This window comes from Chelonoidis abingdonii, chromosome 15, assembly GCF_003597395.2.
Source record: "Chelonoidis abingdonii isolate Lonesome George chromosome 15, CheloAbing_2.0, whole genome shotgun sequence".
Classification (NCBI taxonomy): Eukaryota; Metazoa; Chordata; order Testudines; family Testudinidae; genus Chelonoidis; species Chelonoidis abingdonii.
Window position 1 is genome coordinate 9084601 of NC_133783.1, and position 14657 is coordinate 9099257.

General features: G+C 40.9%; 2 protein-coding genes across 19 annotated transcripts in view; one reads left to right on the forward strand and one right to left on the reverse strand.

Moving 5' to 3' along the window:
• TSPAN14 (tetraspanin 14) overlaps positions 1–5869 on the forward strand; it is an 83214-nt gene extending 77345 nt beyond the window's left edge. For all 18 annotated transcript variants that reach the window (XM_032786321.2, XM_032786323.2, XM_032786322.2 and 15 more), the window contains one exon: positions 1161–5869. In XM_032786321.2, the coding sequence (XP_032642212.1) occupies positions 1161–1232 (72 nt within the window). In that variant the 3' untranslated portion in view covers positions 1233–5869. The remainder of the gene's footprint in view (positions 1–1160) is intronic.
• A 373-nt stretch (positions 5870–6242) lies between these two features.
• Positions 6243–14657, reverse strand: part of LOC116828246 (rap1 GTPase-GDP dissociation stimulator 1-like) — a 55136-nt gene continuing 46721 nt past the window's right edge. The window contains exons 11-14 of the mRNA XM_032786341.2: positions 12014–12153; positions 10752–10878; positions 9387–9515; positions 6243–8112 (exon numbers count right to left, since the gene is read on the reverse strand). Of these exons, the coding sequence (XP_032642232.1) occupies positions 7961–8112; positions 9387–9515; positions 10752–10878; positions 12014–12153 (548 nt within the window). The 3' untranslated portion in view covers positions 6243–7960. The remainder of the gene's footprint in view (positions 8113–9386; positions 9516–10751; positions 10879–12013; positions 12154–14657) is intronic.

The following is a 14657-nucleotide window of genomic DNA, read 5'->3' on the forward strand; positions in this document are numbered from 1 at the left end:
GGCAATTTTTTTTGAAAATCAGTTTTGGTGAAAGGCTCAATAATATGAAATTTTTCACACTAGAGTTTGTGGTATATGTTTCATCTCTTTTGGCACAGTTAAATGTGAATTAAACATATAAAAAACTTTCAAAGTGGAATATTCACTGAAAGAGAGAGAGAGGGTCAGGCTATATGATGATCAAAGGGGTGGAATGCATGGTATATGAGCAAAGACTGAAGGAACTGAGTATGTTTAGTTTGGAAAAGAGGAAATTAAGGAGGAGGGATGTGATAGTGGTTTTCAAATACTTGAAAGGCTGCCCTAAAAAAAGAAGTGTGGTTTTTTTTTTTTGTTTTTGTTTTTTTTTTCCCCCTCTCTCTTGTCCCAGAGGGCAGGACAAAGGACAATATGTTCAAATTACTGCATAACAGATTGAGATTAAATTCTCAGGAAAAACTTGCTAAGAGTAAGAGCAGTAGGACAATGGAACAGACTGCCTAGGGAGGTTAGCTCCTACACTGGAGGTTTTCAAAATGAGGCTGGACAGCCATCTGTCTTGGACGGATTAGACCCAACAAATCCTGCATTTTGGCAGAGGGTTAGACTGAGTAGATGACCCTTGCGGTTCCTTCTAACCCTCTGATTTTAAAAATCTTCGAAGTTGAATCACTGAACTAGGCAGAAAAATGGAAATGCCTGAAATGTTTAAAAATAACTTAAGTGATGGGAGAGTGTTAGACTTAAAGGAACCTAGCTGTACCTGGCTCCCCACTGGGACACACACGAGTCATATGATTGTTCCTAGCCCTGTAAAAGTGTTACACGAAAGCATCTTTTTTTCTCTTAGATAACCGTTTCTTGTTTTGTTTTATATGCCAGATTATGCCATCCTTACCCCACTGGGTAGTGTGTAGCTATTTGGGTGAGAAGTTCCTGAGCCTGCAAATATCTTAAGCATAACTTCACTCACATGAGTAGTTTCATTAACTTTAACTTTAATGGGAACACTCATTTGAGAAGAGTTATGTGCTTAAGCGTTTGCAGAATTGGAGCCTGACTAAGGGTAGCAGAATCTGGCCCTTTACTCAGAGCAGCCTCACAACTTGGTTATCTTCTGAATGTACATTTTCCCTCCCAGACTGCTTACAGGTTTTGTGTCTTTTTGTGTTTGTCTTTAGATTTTTGGGATTTTCCTGGCCAGGTCACTGATTTCGGATATTGAAGTTGTAAAGGCAGGTCATCTTTTCTGAAAACGAAAGCAGACACCAGCTGTGAAGACACATACATGTCACTGCTATTGATTTGACATCAAGGTGAAAAGAAATTGAGACACACACAGGCCTTGGAGTGCTCCAGGTTTTAAAAGCCTTATTTTTGTATCAGCCAGATGTTACTCCGCTTCTGCTTTTGCTGCAGGCTGGTGCAGAAAGAACACACTGCTTTCTCCCCCAGATCCCCTTCTCGCCAGTGCAACATCAGTTTCTTTCTCCAAGGGGAAGACTAGATTTAAACCTTTTTTGGTGTGGAAAAGATTCCCCTAAACCTAAGAGGGATGGACCGAAAGACTCCAGTAAGCAGAATGGAAACTGTTATAAACCAGTCCCTTACCTTGAAGAACTTGCTGCTGTAAAGGCTGTTTTGTCTTGGCTCCTAGCTGCCATCATTGGAGGTTGCCAATGTTGCATTATGTGGATCATAGCTGCATCTGTTGTGATGTTTGTCATGGTCTTAGAAGAGAGTGTCCTAAAGATTGACAAATGACCGCATTGATGGAATAGGCAAAGGAGGTTACTTAATGTCTATTCTCAAAACATTGTAGTCTGTTCTCGAAACATCAAGCGTTTCATTGTGTTCTATTTGAGTGGAAGGCCCGGGCAGTTATGTCATTGGATTATTGTGAGTCATGATAGTCTTGGTATTCGAGACTGTAAAGAAATGTCATTAAGTCTCTAGTTGTCAGATGGAACCTCAGCTGTGCAGAAGTAGGGAGCATCCCTATATGACCTGAGCTAATGTAGATATTTCAGTAGGGACTCAAATGCTTGAGTAACCGAAGCCACTTATTTTGAAAGTTCTTGCCAACATAAGTTTCTCAAGACGAAGTAATTGAATTATACATTGATAGCCTATTTGGAAATCTTTTCATGAGGGTTGGTGGATTCTCTGTTGCTATTTCTCCTTTTTAGATGTTTGTAAATAGTTGTAATTTATAGAGGAGAAAATCTCACCATTTGCTTACACTGTTTTGTAGAGCAATTACTTCTAAAAAGAGTGATATCTGCTGGGCTGAAGGCATTTAAAAATGCTGCTTGGTACAAGAGATCACTGAATATGCGATTGTATCTGTCAAGAGCTCTCTCGTCTGCCATCTGTTCTCTTTCCCACCTGTCCACTGCACTGTTGTTTATCATCTTCTTTGACTGTTGATTGCCATATTAGGACTAAAAAGAAATTAAAGGACAAGCTAAATTCTGTTAGGCCTGTGATTCAGGATTTTCCAGGCTAGTCAAAAGCTGATCTAACCTACTTAAGAGTCTAGTGGAGCACTAGAGTTACTAGCATTAATTTATTTAAAAAAATCTTTTGAATGCATTGTTGTTTCCAATTCCATTTGTCCTTTGCTGCTCAGCTTTTCCTGCAAAAATGCCAGATCTAGTCATGCTGAAGAAATGCTCAGAGCTGCGTCTCCAGAATAATGCTGTAGGCCCTGGCCCAAAGTGAGTGCAGCTCCCATTGAAGTCAAATGGATGTGGCTCCCGTTTACACCAGGGATGAAATTAAATCCTTATGATGTTTCCTGCAAACTAGGATGCTTAAGACCTGATCCAAAGTCCACAAAGTCCAATGGAAAGATTCCCATTGACTTCAGTGGCCTTTGGATCTGCCCTGCAGTGCTAGTCCAAACCATTCTTCTGCTCTTCTGTGAAATCAAAAGTCAGAGCAGAATTAACTGTAAAAGCTGAAATGTGTGATACGTAATAAGAAACTCTTTTACATAGTTGTTGCAGTGTCAATTTTACTGTGGGCTATTTACTAGCAAACTGTTCACTGCTTGTACTGGCAGCCTATTTTTCAGGGATAACAGTTACTTGCAGTGTCTAACGTAGTGTACATTCTAGTAAAGTATATATTTTTGTAATTATATTTTACTACATTAATGCTTGTTTCCAAAGTGTTATGCTTTCTTAGAATGCCAAACTTCGGAATATATCTTTTTATATACATGTGTGTAACATTTTGTGTGTTATCTAAGTATTAAAGAGCAATTCACTGGAAGAAAGGTGATACCAATAGAGATCTGTACCAGCCTTTCTTGCATGAAAGCTGGAAGGCGGCTGCTTTGACATTCTGTGAAACATTTCATGGACAATGCTATATTTTGTATGTGGCTTTCAGCTGAGCTTTCTTGTTTGTTTTTATGGCCAATGACTGAGACCGAACGGGAAAAGGAAGCCTGTCTTAAGAATGGCTGATTTCCTCAGAGACTGACAAAGAGTACAGTGTCTATTGTATTCTTCTGCAAGACCTGAAGGTGTAATCTCCAGGCATATGCTGTGACTTTTTTTTTTTTTCTTTTGATCTGCATCAAGAAGAAAAACAGTAAGTAGGAGAAGCTGGAAAGAGGGCAAAAGAAGCTTCTTCTACAGAGCTCTGAAAGTGAAGTCTGTGCCACATGTTTGCTGTATCTATTGCAGCGGCAACAGGCTCAAACTCTCTGCTGATATTTGCATTTAGTAGGTAGAACAGCAATGTCTATAGTTATTGCTTCAAGTTCTTCCACTAAGAACGTTGGTTTGCAGTGCCAGACAATCCAAGGCTTAAAGCTACATCAACCAATTTATGCTTGTGACCTGCAACAATACAATAATCCATTTAGTTTGAAAACACTACATTCTGCTTGTGAAATGTAGCACCTGAATTGCATCTTGAGAATAGATTTCACTATTCTCTGAACTTGTGAAAAGGTAGCACTTTCCTAAAAGACCAATAAAATCAGCAGGCCATTTTCTTAGCTGGGGAAAATCAACATAGCTCCACTAGCTTCATTGGAACTACCCCAACACCAACTGAGGATCTGGGCTGGAGTAAGACCTCTCTGTAGTTCTCTGTATCATTAGGTTTCTTCTGCTCGCTTGATGGCAAATTAGTGTCTAACTCCTCTTGTCTTATCAATCATGTCTTCTGTGCAAAACAAAATTAATCTGAAGTGTAGCCTTACAATTAGATGCTTATTCCTGTTGCTTTTACTACTGTTAATACTTAAAGTTGATAGCAGCTATTTACAACACTGCTTCAGTGCTCTGGTAAATAATGCTTAATGCCTCAAGAAAGCAGAGAATAGAGTTTTTATATAATTTTTCATTTTTTTTCTGTTTTTGAATTTTCAAAAGTGCCTAAATCCCACATATAAAAGCAACTTGGGACTTAAGAGCCTACGTGTATTTAAAAGTGACTTTCCATATGGGATTTTGGCTCCTAAGTCACTTAGGTACTTCTGGAAATTTTGTCCCCAGCCATTTTAAAGAGCAGTTCTGCTGGCAGTGGCAAATATGGTTAGCAAAAACTAGATCCCTGAATTGATGTGAAACATGAACACTTGCCCATTGCTTACTAAACACATCTTTAAACAGAACATCCTTTATGAACCTGCAGTGCCTTAATTGCTAGAGATATGTAGGTTCTGATTGCCTGAGTCCTGCAAAGCTAACGAGCCAACTGCTTCTGCTGCCTCTATGGCTTCTAATGAGGAGCAACTCAAATCATTCCACCACCAAACTTCATAACTGCTTGAAGTTGAGATCTCAATGGTAGCATTCAGACCAAGTCCACCACACTACAATAGAAACAAGTTCGTTTTTTTTTTGTTTTTTTTTAATTAAGATATCAGATGTGAGCTCTAACTTTTGTATGACCTGAACTTGAGAGACAAAAGCAGAACTAATGGATTGGGCTATGAGAGGACATTTAATTTCTAGGAAGTGAGTGCTTTTATTTCTGGGATACTTTCTTTATTTACTTTTTCACCGTTATGGGTGACAGTGATAATTGGCTTTGGTCTCCAGTTAATGCACCTGGATTCAGACACACAACTGCTTACGGATCAAGATGAGAATACATTCTTTTGTGAGCCTCAGATTGAGCAAAGCACACAGAAGTGTATCCTCTTTCCAAGGGAGAACACCTCTCCTGGGAATCTGAACAATCCCCACCCCATGTTGCAGTGATCTTTTCTACAGCACAAGAAGGCTGGAGTGTGATCCCACCAGAGTCTGTCAAGGTTGCTTCACAGCTCAGCCTGAGCTGTATGTCAAGTGGCTCCCCACTCTTCCAGAAGCTAGGCATGTAGCTTTAACAGTGTTTCTAATCCACAAAAGAATGGATCAGACTCTACTCCCCAGTTTTCCTTGGGGTTTGGTTTCCTTTTCTTACAATACCTTTGTCTTCTAAGCCTTTAAATAAATTGACTTAATATATCAAACCTCATGTGTCTCATCACTGGAGCCATGTTTTCTTTTCACCTCTGAAACTTGTTGGATCCAATCATCTGTAAATTGAGTGTTTTTATTGCTGAGGTTTAAATTCTTCATTGTTGCTTTTGCTGACCAGCACAAATGATATGGTGCCTTTTAGCATAGGTGCTTTTGGTATGTTTTTATATCGAGACCTTTTTAATTCATTCTTGTGTTGCACTCCCAGCTGCCAAATGTTGCTTATGATTTATCGCACAGATATGTTCTGTATAGTCTGCCAAGTCAATGACTGTAATTGAGTGAGTGTCGAAAGTCAGTGTCAAAGTATTTCAAGGAGAACTGTAAAATGTGTTGTAGAGAAACAGTGGCAGAGTCCCTAACATTTGTATAAATAAAGTTAATTTTCATTACCTGTATCACACTCTAATTTTATTTTTTTTTAAGAAAGGACTTTAACGCCTTTCTGCCATGACACTTTGGGTCTGTTAATTTCAGCACTTGATGATATTGCATATTCCTAAGCTTCTGAGACCAGCTACATGGACAATTAAAAAAAAAAAAAAACCAACCATATAGCTAATTTGAAAAATGTCTTCTATACTTGGAATTATTGAAAAATTTAAACCATGTCTTAAAAATAAATCCTTCACCAGGAGGCGGAAGGGTCTAGGGATAAAAATGAAGATATCTGAAACTGAATTTGAAAGCATTAAATTGAGACAATATTTTGTATTTCAGCCCTAGCTGCAAGGTGAATTGTAACACACACACACGTGTACGTGTACAAGTCTGCACAAACCTGTATTCATTCCTTGTGTGTAATGAGTCTTCTATGCTATTGGACCTTGCTTTCTATTTTAATTGTCTTCCTTTACTTAATGACTAGCTTTTCTGATGTCACATGGCTGACATTTAAATATTTTGTACAAGAATACTTGTGCAGCCATGTAAGATTCCTATGATAGAAAACTGACTGAATATAACCGTTGGTGCAGAGATTGAATATTTGAAATCATTCAGAACTCAACTGTTTTGGCCCTGATTCTCCTTTTAGAATACAACTAGACTGGAGTTTAGAGCTCTATTGTAATCTGAGTTGAGAGATTGCTAATTAGCTGGAGCTGACTAACACCTTTTGTGAAGGTTTAATGTAAATATTCCACAAATGTTCGTTCTAGGGTATAAATGTTTGATTTACTCTGAGGGATGCTCCAATTCACAATAGTTTCTTGTGGGCTGTCTGTGAACTGGTCCAGAATCTTCATAATGACGTGTACTGTGGAGATTCCCTCTCTCACCTTGGATGTGTCCCCTGTGCCAGGGATTCAGAGAAGGACAGGGTAGGTCTGTTCATTGCAGCCCTAGAGTGTGAAGGAGTCGAGTTCTTCCCTGCCCCTTACAGCACAGTCCTGTCCCTTTATGCTTCTGATCTGCCCCCCACTTGCCAGAATCTGTCCCATGTCACCTTTATAAAATCTGACATGTGGCAGTGTCTCTTGGAGCATCTAATGCAGCTGTAGATGCTTGGCCCCTCTCGGTTGGTGCAGTCAGTAATGTAGTGAAGTATACTGCAAGGACTGTGGGGGCGGACCTTTCCCCAGGAACAATACGCATAACCATGGAAGATTTAAAACAAAACACAACCTAGTATATCCATGCAGTTACTGAAATTTATTCCTTAAAAAGACATTTGGTCATGCATCATAATCAGGAAAGCAGCTGTAATTAGGAAGGAAAACAGAATCTGAGACGACAGAGCTACTCTAGTGCTGTAAAAGAGCCTTTTAAAGGAATGTAAATACAACTTACTTCCACTTTAGGGCCAGTTTACTCTGGTAGACCAGCATAAAGGGATCTTAGTTTAAAATGAGAATCATTCTAATGAGTCACATAATGAGTCAGCAGACATTCTGAAAGCCCAGAGAGTGTGAACTGCTCTATCCATCTCACATTGTGCATGTGAAGACTCTCAGCTCTGAGGCATCCTGCCAACACAGCCCAGCAGAGGATTCTGTGCATGTTGGGAAGAAAAATTTGCAGTGGTCCTGGCCCACTTCTCAAACAGATTACCGCAGCAGCCAGGGTGTAAGACTGGGAGTGGGGAGGACCTCTGCTGCTGCACCTCTCTCTCCAGAGGGCTGAAGGGCACATCTTGCCACAAGTGCTAGGCCTGAGGGGAATGAGGGGGCAGGAGAAGAAAGATCTTTATGGAGGGAGGAGGCAGCTCCTTGCCCCTGTCCCTGCCATAGGGGGTGTCCCTGCTGTAGTGTAGTTATGGCCCTGGATTGCCTGTGAGTACATGAAGCTGGAGTAACACGGTGTGGGTGTAAACTAGATGTACAAATGGATATACAGTGTTCCATGTACAGTTTCAAAAATGAGAGCTGTAGCCTGCACTGTTTAATAGCATTTTGTGGACATCAACAGGATAAATATGGTGGCTGTTGGCAAAAGATAACAACATTTTTTTTAAATACCCCAACTGCCAGAGAAAGCAGCACCCACAGCTATGGAGAAACGAAGCCGGTGTTTTGACTCTCATCTCTGAGTATCTGGAGGGTCATTACAGCCTGCTTGACCACATTTGCATTGCTATGGCTACAAAGTTTTTCCAAGGTTTCTTTAATGTTGTCCTCTTCTACTTCTTGTTTCAAATCACCTGAAGGGAGACCAAACACAGACTTTAATAGCATGCATTAGTCCATACTCTGAAGGAGATACTACAATGTAAGGCTGTATTACAGCCACAGGTTAACTCCACTATGTTTTATTTAAATAGAAACGTCTTAAGAGTCTCACTTTGGATGATGGTTTTTGTAAAGAAGTTAACTTCTTTGCAACTGTTAACTAATTGCCCTGTTTAAATATCTTTTCTTTTATTACTTCACCTTCCCAGAAGAACTAGATATAAAATAATTTTTCAGACTGTATTACAAAAGACATGCTCCTGCCTCCACCTAGTGCTTTATATTTTGCTTCAGCATTTCATGCCAGGAAGATTTGACTCTCAGCATCAAAGTTCAAAGATGTCTGTAGCGTGCTAATGAAATAGACCACTGAGAAAATCTTTATGGGTCAGATCCCCAGATGCTGTAAACCAGCATAGCTCCACTGAAATCAATAGAGCTTTGCTGATTTATACCAGCTGAGGATCTGACTAGCAGGTTTATGGTTCAGCAGTCTGGGTCCATTGGGTGGTCTGAGGACTGTTGGGATATAATAAATGGAAAAGTCTGCCCAGGCAATAGATTTTTAAGCTTAGAAATTCTTGCGTTTTTGAAAAGAAAAAATCTGGAACCCGCTTTCAGGTTTCCCCTGAACCATTATAGAAAAATGTGGAGGAAAAAAATCAGAATTATTTGGGCAGACTCTCCATTGGCACATAACAGACTTGGAGCCAGCTTAACCAGGCAGCTGGGGATTCCTCCCAGGAGAGAAATTAAAAGGCAGCATGGTGCCAGCATGGCAGTTTTGTCCACACCCATCCCTAGCCTCTGCGTAAGGAATAATATGGCTTGGAGGTGGGGGTTGGGTCAGCAAGCCAGTATATCTGGCTGCTGTAAAAGCCCCTTGAGCTAATTGGTTGCAAGGCTGTTGTACACATTTTGCTATGGGTATAGGAGCTGGTGCATGCTGGCCCCAAAACTGAGGAGGCGTGAAGGTGTCTGTGTTACTTTGCTCCCTCCTCTAGACTTTTGCCTTGACTCCATCGCAGGTAGTCCCAGTGACCTCAGTGGACTTCTCAAAGAGAGAGGTGGTATCCCATGAGAGGAAGAATGGCTGTCAGGTCCTTGGCTAACAGAAAGAAATAAACCTCCGAGTCTTTCTGCTGCTACTTCATTGTTTGGATGCAACCTCACAACTGATTGAAAACACTTCTGTTACTGTGAAATCACTGAAATGGATGGGATCTTAGTGCCAAAGTGAAATTACCTGAATTAAGAAGGCTGCACAGGAGGCCCATTGAATTATATTTCACCTCAGGACCTGTGCACTCATCTTGTAGAAGCTTATGTAAGCTTTGAACTAGCCTTGACTCCTTAAGTGAATGTTTGATGACTTCTGAAAATAAAATAAGATGTCTTGGAAATAATTCTGAAGTTTTTAAATGAAAAATTCTTAGGTAACTTGCATATGAAAAATGAAGATCTGTCAAAGTAGATAGAAAATGGGTGACTTGTCTTAATGCAGATATAAGGCCTGATGCAGTGAAGTACTGAGCACCCCCCAGTGCCTCACAATATCAGGCCCATAAAACAGCTGAGCCATAGGTAGTACATTTTCTACATCATGGCTTAATTCATATGTATCAATCTTTACAAGCCTTCCCTCACATTCTCGTAGTCAGGGGTAGCTGACTTAATCTTCTGTATATAGATCTTTTTCTGCCTTGACCGCTGCTGGCAGCATTGATCCATGTCTAAGGCTACGTTCCTTTCTGGCTTTAGTCTGTGATGGAGCTTAGCATTAATATTGGCTTCTTGTAGTTGGGTCTTAAATGCAATTGTTGTTGTTGTTTTTCAGATTAGACTGTGATCTTCAGGATAGTCTCTCTTATGCAGCTAGTCTATATATTCAGCACCAAGCTTAATAAATATCAAGCACCATTTTCAAAGGTGCTGAGCAACTGCAAATCCATTCGAAGCTGCCATGAGCTATGAGTGCTCAGTGCTACTAGGAATCCAACCTGTTAATTGTAATTGTGAAGAGGATGGTATTTTCATTTTTCAGTCAGAGCTTCTGCAGAATCCTTTAGCCTATTTTGCCATTTCTACTTTCTCAAGTCTATCCAAAATGCCTCTGCTACACTCCTCTTCCTGTCTACCTTGACATTGCTTTCTCCTTGAATCATCTTGCCTGTTGTTTAAGAATGAAAGCCCTATATAATTTTGACTCCACCAACATCTCTACACTCCTTTCCCTTGTTAAAATTCTTGCTTCTTTTCTGCTCTTCCTGATTCTCCCTTTGTCATGATCTTGATTTCATGCCTTCTAACGCACTGCCCAACAACTATCAAATAACTTCTTGTCCCCATCCTCTATTCTTCAAATCCCTCCTAAAAACCAACCTCCTCAAGAAATCCCTTGTTCCTGCTTCTCACTGCTAATCCCCAGCCCATCTGTCTTCTGTACTTTTGACTGTAAAATAGACCATAAGCTTTTCAAGGCTAGGAATTTACCGTACATAAATTCTGTAAATCACTGTGAAAATTAGCAGGATTGTCGAACACTTGTATTAATAACAAGAACAACATTTTAAATGGTACTCAGGCCAATGCTTTGGGGGAGGGAGGATACCTAAATTAATTGCAGATGCTATGGCCAGTGCAATCAGAGCTTCATTCTGCATGATAACATGTTCGCTTGTTGTCATGGAAACCAGGTGCTTCACTCCTTGTGCCTGCTGGATGGCTTTGACCACTTCCTGTTGTCAGTCAAACAAAAGAAATGGGTCAGGTGAAAGGACCACAAATCAAAAGCTGAGATACAAATAACACTGAGGTGACAAAAGGAAATCACAGTTCACCCCTGAAAGTCTCTGAATCGATTGGAAATGGTTCCCCTACCATCACTGAAGTGCTAATCTGGATACATTTGTTGTATTTTGCCTGCATTGCCAAAGAGAATTTTTTGTCTGCATTAGTCATTCACCTCAGTTGGAAAGCTACCTTGAATTCATTTAGCTGAAATATCAACATTTAGAGGTACTTCCTTTTTCTTTTCCTCTTGTGGTTCATCAGGTTCAAACTTTTAATTATTAAAGCTTCTAAATTAGTAGTGACTCAATTTTGCTTTATCCAACTTTATGCAAATTATAACTCCATTTTACATCCTCTCAAAATAAAGCAGCAGTTGAGAGGCCTCTGCATCATCAATCAGAATAGCCTTAGCATAAGCACCAAAGCCTTTGCTAACATATCAACAGCATATTGTCATCAGAAAATCTACATTCACCCCTTCCTGAAGCAAGGACTAGGCAGCCTAAGTGAACTCAGTAGAATTTCTGAAAGAGATTTTGATATGACATAGGTGGGTTTTTTCAACTGTTTGTGTTTTGTTTTGTTTTTGTTTAATATTGGTTTCATGTTTGAACATGGTCAAATCTTTATGAAAAATAAGATTTTTACCTAGGATGCTTGATGGAGGACTTAGGAACTGGTATTCAGTTATGGTATTTTTCTCTTCTAGGTTGCTGGATTTGAACCAGCAAATCTTGCTGAGTGACTGAAAGTTATTACCAGCTGATGTCTGAAATTAATGTGGTGAAATAAGTCCATTCCAACTGAAAGGTGTCCATATCACAAAACAGCCACCACGAATGCACTTGGTGAGTCCCTGAGGGGTAGTGTCAGCACAAAGGACTGTGGCTATGAAGGGTGATCTATTCTCCTACCCCAGAAAGGGGTCCATCCATCTATCTGAGGCATTTTGGAGAGGTGGTATGGAAAAGCTTGCATGGCTGCTGTGTGTGCTGTCAGCAAGCACACAGCAACAAGGATGCCAGCCTGGCAGCAAGCACTCCTGACAATTAAAAAAAAATTATACCAGTAATTTCATACTTGGGATCTGCTGTGCCGCAAGAGCGATGCCAGCAATCTGTTTGCTTCTCCACGAACACCAGCATGTTCCTGGGCATCACACCATTGCACAAGTCTGTTGATCAGCAGGGGGTCCTGTCCCAGCATCTCTGCAGTGTCAGCTGAAAAGAGAAGAATGGCATGTCCAGGTGTTTACTCAGAGCCTGTAGTACAGAGGATGCAGTCTAAAAGAGTAATCCTTGCAGCTGTCTAATTCTGTTGACGTCCTCACTTGCCCTACTGAAGGATACTGCTGTTTGGTGTGCATAGTACCACAGTCTACAAACAAGCTGTCTGGGACTACAGTACATGTCAGTCAGACATAAGTTCCAAGAAATTAAAAAGTTCTGTTTTAGAACAGGGAATGGGAGTTAGGATTCCTGCCACTTGGGCAAAATCTCTGTTCTTATAAAAACTGGGTTGCTTCATTAAATCAATGAGGCTACACTGATTTATGGCAGCTGGGCTTCTCACCCAGCCACTAACTTACTGTGCAACCCTGGGCCTGTTACTTAAGATATCCATGCAGGAGTACAGAAGCGGGCGGGTGAGGGGGAGTGTCATGGCTCCATCACTTTAAAAAGTGGGAGGCCCTCCACTACTTACCAGCTGTAAGGTTGAGTGACAGGAGGGAAAGGGTGGAGAGGAGCAATTGAGGCACAAGGTCTTGGAAGCAGGGCCAGCACTAGGCACCAGCATTCCAAGCATGTGCTTGGGGCGGCCCTTTTCAAGGGGGGGCACTCTGACTTTTTTTTTTTTTTTGCGCCTCAGGTGGCAGAAAACCTGGAGCTGGCCCTGCTTGGAAGGAGGGGCACTATGAGGGTAGGATCTCAGGGAAGGGGTGGGGGGGGGCCAAGATTCAGGCACCTGTGGGCCTCTGACTTTTAGGGACTTTCTGCTGCTCCTGTACCCATGGCTATCTACCTGTAAAACAGATCTAATTTGTATCTTCTGCCTGAGCTGTAGCGATACTTAATTCACATCTCACGTGTTTTGAGATCCCTTGAAATGAAAATTACTATTATTGTTGCCTTTTATAGAAGGCATAAGGTACCTGCCCTTGTCCTCTCTCCCCCATTCCCTGACTGTTTCTTGCACTCACTCTTTAAGTGTTGTCCTAACTTTGACTGTATGCTCTTCAGAGCAGGGACTGTCTAATACTATAGTCCAATGCCTCTAGCACAATCATTATTTGCATTGTGGTAGTGCCTAGAAGTCCTAGTCATGGACTAGAACTACTCTGTGCTAGGAGCTGTACAAATGAAAAGATGGTCTGTGCCCTAAAGTGCTTAAAATATAACTAGGACTGGGATGCTGCTATAATACTCCCAAGAAGAAAGGAGGGCTGGCTGGAAAACAATTCCATCTTATACAAAATTTTGAGGTTTTGAATTTTGTTTTTGTTCAGCATTGGCACAAAATAGAGCCCTTTTAAATTTTTTGCAAAAAAAACCCAGAGCTACACCCATCTGGAGCTAGGGTTGCTAATCCTCCAGGATTGTCTAGGACAGAATTTCTCAAACTGGGGTCTGTGGACCTCTTGGGGTCTGTGAGGACACTCCAGGGGGTCTGTGGCCCCTACTGATCAACTTCTCTCAGCTGTTCAGCAGCATGCAGGAGGTGCTGAGACAGGGCACGTGGGAGGGGAGGGGGTAGAAAGAGGTGGGTAAGAGAAGAGGTGGGGTGGGGCCTTGGGGGAAGTGGGGGGGCTTGGAGGTCCACAAAAACATTTAAATCAAAATGGGGGTCCTCGAGTTGCTAAAGTTTGAGAACCACTGGTCTAGGAGACTCCAGGAATTAAAGATTAAGCTGGTCTGGCCAGATTCCAGATAACCAAAACCTGATGATTAGGGCACACCTATGGGATGTGGAAAATCCAATTCAAGACCCTGCTCCAAATCAGGAAAGAGTAGGGACCTGAACCTGGGTGACATCCCAGGTAAGAGTCTTAACCACTGGGCTATTGGCTTTTCTGAGGGTGGGCGGTCATTTGTCTATAACCATTCATCCAGGACCTAAGAGAACTTCTGGACAAAATTTTCATCAAAACTTATGTTTTTGCAAAAAAAAAAAAAAAAAAAAAAGTTTAGATTGACAAATCAGCACTTTGGGGGAGGGGAGGCGGGTGTGAGAAGTTCTACCTAAAACTTCAGAAGCAACTGGAAATTCAAAGTTACTTAGGAGAAAAATGAAATAAACTTTCTCAAACCTCAGAAGAACATTTTTATTTGTCAGACTTACTTCAAATTTTGAACAATGTTTGCAGGAGTTTCTTATTTTATCTGAACCTATTCACCCATTCCTCATCAGACCCAAGTCTTCTCATGAGCTATCAAGATGTCAGAAATTCTAATCTTTGTGGGTGTCATATAGAAACAACTCGCTTGATAAACCTCTTTATAACAAAATGAGCCTCTGATTGTCTGCAGTAACTCATGAAGCCTAGTGCTTCTGAAGAAAATTGCTGCCACAACCCTTAAAAGTTCTGACAACAGCAAAAGAGAGATTATGCATAATCCTGATGAACTCCTTTGATATCCATATAGTTGTAACACACACACAGTTCCAAAGGAACATTATTGCAATTTAATTTAATTAAAGCCACATTGTTACAAAGTGCTACTGA